The 6,000-nt window shown below is 35.1% G+C and overlaps 1 protein-coding gene across 1 annotated transcript; it reads right to left on the reverse strand.

Annotated features, from left to right (window-relative positions):
* Positions 1-3,152: 3,152 nt before the first annotated feature.
* On the reverse strand, positions 3,153-5,332 carry LOC146157987 (homeobox protein MSX-2-like). Its single transcript, XM_083383613.1, has 4 exons — positions 5,139-5,332; positions 4,564-4,757; positions 3,857-4,026; positions 3,153-3,383 (listed from the first exon to the last, which is right to left on the reverse strand). The coding sequence occupies exons 1-4, from the start codon at positions 5,330-5,332 to the stop codon at positions 3,153-3,155; spliced, it is 789 nt and encodes a 262-aa protein (XP_083239739.1).
* Positions 5,333-6,000: the final 668 nt, after the last annotated feature.

A 6,000-nucleotide genomic window follows, 5' to 3' on the forward strand; every position in this document is an offset into this window, starting at 1 on the left:
GAAAAAAGCTTTGCGCATTTATTCTTATTTTGCGAATTGTTCGTTTTTGCATAAATCGTAATTTTTTTTGCTAGTTTACAAGAATTTAAATTTATTCATAACTCAGGATTCAACATGGAGGCTGTGGATGATTAAACTCATATATGGATTAAGGATGGTATCGGTCTGTTGCAGCCCATAAAAAGTCATTACAGTTGCTGTGTTCTAGGGGTTAAAAGTAGAATAATTTCTCACCATAACACTTGCATTTTTAGAGATGACGTCACAAGTTACGTTATAACGTGATGTCTAACACAGGTGGCCTTAGGATTTGAGGTGAAAGCACAAATATGAAACTGAAATCTTAGTCTAACTACATACAAGAAAATGGAGGGGTGGTCTGTTTAAAACGGGGCACAGTCTGGTTTGAAAAAGAATATTTTTTTACAAACTTTGGAGAAATCTTGCTTAGAATCAATGACAATTAATTTAAAAAAAATGACTTTGGTACCTTTCCGGAACTTTGCGTCAAAAGCAACATTTTAGTTTGCAAGAGTCGAAAAACACCAAGTGCAATTAACGATCACAGTTTAAGAAATTCCACTTCATTATTTCATTTACGCTCCACCGCCCGCCGTTCCGCACCGATGATCGCTCGATCGGAGCATATGGTGTGACGTCATTCGCATCCGGTCGTCCTTGTGACGTCACCATACGGCAATTGTTGAGCGAACAGTTGGCGATTATTGTTACTTCCGTCGTGGTTTGTAAGTGATTTGAAGAGTGAAATCATTTAAGGAGTTTGTAAATGAATGGTTTTAGTCCTAAATCCAAACTCAAAAATAGATAAATGAATAAAATAAAATAAATCCATTTCAAAAAAACTTGGTCAACTAACTATTAGTCACTTTTAGTATGCAAATCCCTGATTTAAATCGGTGTTTTAAAATTATTTGTCTAAGAAATCTTCTTTTGGAAAGCACCGTTTCAACCGGATCAACACTTTCAATAAATTAAAAAAAGAAACCATAATGTTTTTTTCATTTCACAACTGCTTTTTTATCTTTGTTTTGTGGAATCTGTTTTTACAGGGATTATTAGAAATTTTACGTAACAATACAACGCCATGATTTCGCGGAAAGCTGAAAAACATCAAAACCGCCAAAATCCTAAACACATGCCATCAACAAATTCACTTTAAAACAAAAGTTACACCGCCGACATTATGACGTATAAATGGGCGTACGTCATCGGGCTTTTAAGCGTCAAACGCGTTGAGTTTTAGTTTGAGGCGAAACAGGCGCGAAATATTGCTATCTGGCGTAATTTGTCGGTTCGGTGATCAAAGCTTCCTGTGATCTTGCCGACAAAATGTCCGCTCCGTTTCAACCCAACAATGTCCAGACATTCGATGTTTGGGCGAAGTTATTGCCGGGAATAATAAAAGCCCGCGGTTTGAAAACCGAAATAATATTCAATGTGTTAGGGTTCTGTGAAAAAAAAACGGTTTCTCTCTTTTTAGCTTTATAGTAAGCACTGTTGTATTTCAGTGTCTTCTTGCAACGAATTCCTAGTTGGTAAAAAAAAGTGGGACGCTACAGGGAGAAACGGTTGAAAAGCACAACTGCTATAGTGGGCACTACCGCTACAGATTATATGTCAATTCAACAAAGTAGCTAAGTATTATTGAATTAGCAATAAAAATTAATACTTTGCTATGTTGATGGATTTTACTTATAGGAGCTCGTCACGGAAACTGTTGCTCAATCACACGACTGCGTTATGAAACATATCCTTTAAGTGGAAAATTATGAAAATCGTATTTCATTCTAGACCTACAATCACACGTTTTGTGAAACAAACATATATTTCCTCTAAAAAATCGCGTGAAAATTATTTTATTGTTTATATATAAGTTTTCACACAACCGTGCTTCATCAGATCAAAGTAAATAGTCAATAAACTAAACAATATGACCTACAATTGTTTTGTAGTTGTAAATTATGTGGCGCTGTATTAAGACCAATTGTATTTTGATAAAAACAAGATATTTAGTGTCTGTGTTTCATCAGATCTAAGTAAGAAAATATTGTAAGTTTGCTAAAGCTCTAAAAATAAATATAAAGCTTGCAAAGTGTCGAAATAGGCTCTGAACATTGTAAAACTTGAAACAGTACGCCTTTTTTGATTGACAGCGTGTCAGAAGCGATACGCCTTACACAAATTGGCTGGCACTACTTAAAACTACAAAAAAATCCTCACACAATAAACTATATCCATTAGTAGCATTCTCCTAGCGAGGATAATCGACGTTTATCACGCAACATTGTCCATACTTATCCCACTGTGACGCAATAAACCAACAATGGAATTTAATAAACGCCCCGTTGTGACGTAATGTTGTTGGTGAGAATTTAAATGAAGTCTCTAATTTGTGTGAAAGATTGAAATAGCTAGAGACGACTTTATATGGATTTTTAGTTTGATATGTGGGATTCGAAAAAGGATTTAGTTTTGCAATTTACAAAGACTTCATTAAAATTAGATTGTCAGAGTCGATTTGAGAAACACACACACATGTTTAATTGATTGAGTGGACATTGAGTATTTAAACAGCTCTTCATATTTATTGCATTGATCAGTGCTTTATTACATTCTAATCGCTTGTGTAACAATTTAAAAATATTGGGTTTAAACTAATTCTTTATGCAACATTTGAAAATCCTTGTTAAGGTATGTTACTTCTGTAAAAATGCCCCCGGAACAACCTTATTTAAATGACGTGCCGGTAATAGCAGTTTAAGTGGCTGCTGAAAACAGAGTTTGGCTTAAATGCCGAATCACAATTAAAGATTAATTTTTCCAATCAAAAGAGTATGGGCAAAAAATTATTATTTTAGTTTTAGGGTAGTTAGTGAAGGTTTGAATCCTAACCTCAATCCCAAAATAAATCAATGAATAAGCAAAAAAACCTTCAATAAACTTTTGGGTATTTAAGTTGCTTTTATGGCATCATTCATTCATTTTATATCGGCATTTTCTAAGTTATTTGTCCGCGAATCATAAAAACAAAGTTCCAAAAGATTATTTTTCAGTTCGTATATTTTCAGAAACAAAAATATTTAAAAAAAAAACAGTAAAAAAATGAAGAAATAAACAAAAAGACGAAAAAATTAGGACGAAGGAAAATAAGAGATGGTTGAAGGTTTGGAGGGTTGCGCGTACGGGGAAGTCCCGATGTAGTTGGGGGGAAAGTTAAAGGGGTCGTTGTTGGGGGGGCAAATGCTCCCCTGTTTGAACATGTTGGTGTAGGCAGCTGCGGCTGCTGCAAGCTTAATCTTTTCGAACTCTGCCTCGTGGAGCCTTTTCGCTTTGGCCCGCCGGTTCTGGAACCAAATCTTGACCTGGTGTGAAAATAAGAATCTTGTTTGATTTGGGGCGAATTTAAAAAATTTTTTTTTAAATATATTTTCTTTAACTTCGCATTTATTTTTACAACTTTATGGCCAGATATTTTTTATCACGTCTGGACGATAAAAACACACATGTAATATTCATTTTTGTTGTGAACATAACAATTTATTTTTGATGGTGACATAAAAAAAACTTTCAAGTCTTTGTTAAAATGGGGGCTTGGATTAAAACAAAAAAATTGAACATTTGGCATCATTAAAAATCATTAAAAACGTTTATAAATATCCAATGCGTTTACGAGACCTTAGATTTTTTCGCTTTAAACGACAAAAGCCCTGATAATTTTACCTAAAAAATAATATTTTCAGCATATTTCTTCAATCAGACTTTAAGAAACATTTAATTTTGCACCGAAAACTTAAAAAACTGAACGTGCACCCAAGGCGGGGTTCGAACCACCGACCTGAGTTTCTGACAGCGATAGTGAAGCGGCGAAGTTAGCTCGTTCAGCGATGGAGAGGTATTGTTTCAGCTGGAACTTGTTCTCCAAAGCCACAAGTTGCTCACTGCGGAACGGGGTTCGTGGTTTACGGTTGGCCTTGTGCTTGCGGAGCATACACCGGGAAACAGCAGCTGGGTAAAAAAAGGCGTAAATGGGTTAGTGGGGTGAAAAAAGGTTATGTTAGGGGGTCGCAAAATTGATTGGGTTTTTCGTTAAAAAAGTGTCACTTGATTCCAAACTTAGGAATTATACAAATACGGCTTTTAACAAAAATATTCAACAAATCTAGAAGTCAGGTGACACTTTTTTAGCGACAAACTGTATTTTATCAGCATTGCTACTTTGACCTGACGAAGCACGGTTGTGCGAAAGCTTGTCAAGATTTAATCCGGTACATTAAGGGATTCTAAAAGTCGAAATTTGGTCTCGTATATTTCGAGAGGGAATATTTGGGCACACTTGATTCAATCGAGGTTAAAAAGCTGTGTTCTATCTGGGGCGTGTAATTTGCAATCGAATGGGAGTTTACTAACAAACAATGGAAATCGCTATTCTGCGGAGAATTAAACTATCAACAGAAAGGGCAAGAAAAAAGACGTTAACATTTTTGCAAATCTTAAACTTAAATTACACCAAAAAATGCCAAGCTTAATAAATGTAATATTCACCGAATTGTGACGTTCCGCTTGTTGTCATTGTTTGGCCGGGAATTCCCCCTTTATCTGCTTCGCGCGTCGATTGTCTGCTGGCAAGAAGCCAAGGCTGGTAAAATGGCGTCGCATTGTTGTTCGCGTTGCGATCGACAATCGCCTGTGTTACGTCACTATGACGTTTCGTCGGTTGCGACAGAATAAATTCAATGCTGGGGAAAATGAAAATGTTAGAGTTAGGAAAGTTGAAAACACTCAATGTTTTTATTTGTTTAAATTAAAATAAATCACAAAAACAATTTTATTCATTCCTAAATAAAGATTAAGTAAGAACTATGAAGTTTTCTAAAAACTTAAAACAATCGAAATTGATGAAGTTCAAAAAAAACACAACAAAGCTTTCTGGAATATTATCTCTTTAATTTATTCGTTTTTATTATTTTATAAAAAAATAATTTTAATTATTAGGGAATGTAAATTAAAGAATAAATGTAACGCTTTCTCTTATACAAAAATTGAAAAACTTGAAATATTGTGCATTTTATTTTGAGAAGAATTAAAAAATATCCTTAAATACTTGAACTTATTCAAACCTAAAGTTGTTCTTTTTCGTCGCTGCTTTTTCGAAACTTTTTGGCGACAAACTATTCTCGTCTTCCGAACTTTCGTGAGACGAATCACGAGATGATAGTTCATGATTCGACTCACGGGAAGAGTTTTCGTGAGACAATTCATCCAAATTTGTTGTCTGTGAGTTGGCATCTGATTTCTCGCCCAACAAAGTCATTTTAAAGTTTAAAAATTCGCTGCAAAAAATAAAAAGTGTTGATTAATATTAGTTTCCTGCTACGCGAAAAAGCAAAACGACATAAAGTAGTTTAAGAAGTAGCTTGGTTACTTTAAAATTTAAACAATGTTCATTTGTTTCTGAATTGCTAAGAACATTTTTCCTTCTTTTGCAGAAACATATTTAATTACGCCGAGCTTGTTAAAATTTAAAAATAGCCAGTTAAAATTTAAAATATTCCAGTGTATTTCTTTTGAAGTTTTAACTCGCTAAAAACAAACAAACAATTAAACCTGATAAACGCTTGCTTCTTTGTCAACAAAGTCCTTATTGTCAAACAATTGTTACGTCACTACAACGCTAAACTTCTGGCCCAAGCTTCCTTCGTCTCCAGTTTTTATTCCGCGCCGAATATTTCCACTTTTTCCCTTTTTCCGTCAGACGCCGCGCGCTTCATTATTTCGTCATAAAACGATTTTCCATCGTAACAATGGATGCGATTCGCCACGCTCCCATCCATTGTTACGTCAGAATCGCGTCGCGCCGTCTGCGCCGAATTATCGCGTCATTATCGATTGTTTGTTTAAGTCTTGTTGCAACACTTAATTTATCGCGTCGAGCGCTTTCATCATCGCGTCCGGATTGTCTCACCTACCCACTGTGACGTA

This window comes from Ascidiella aspersa, chromosome 3 (assembly GCF_963924565.1).
Source record: "Ascidiella aspersa chromosome 3, kaAscAspe10.2, whole genome shotgun sequence".
Classification (NCBI taxonomy): domain Eukaryota; kingdom Metazoa; phylum Chordata; class Ascidiacea; order Phlebobranchia; family Ascidiidae; genus Ascidiella; species Ascidiella aspersa.

Excerpts from the sequence above, each read along its gene's own strand:
- LOC146157987 (XM_083383613.1), bottom strand. The coding sequence starts at position 5,332 with ATGACTTTGTTGGGCGAGAAATCAGATGCCAACTCACAGACAACAAAT. Across the intron at positions 4,758-5,138 it reads ACGAAAAAGAACAACTTTAG|CATTGAATTTATTCTGTCGC; the intron begins GTTTGAATAAGT and ends CATTTTCCCCAG. Across the intron at positions 3,384-3,856 it reads TATCGCTGTCAGAAACTCAG|GTCAAGATTTGGTTCCAGAA; the intron begins GTCGGTGGTTCG and ends TTTTCACACCAG.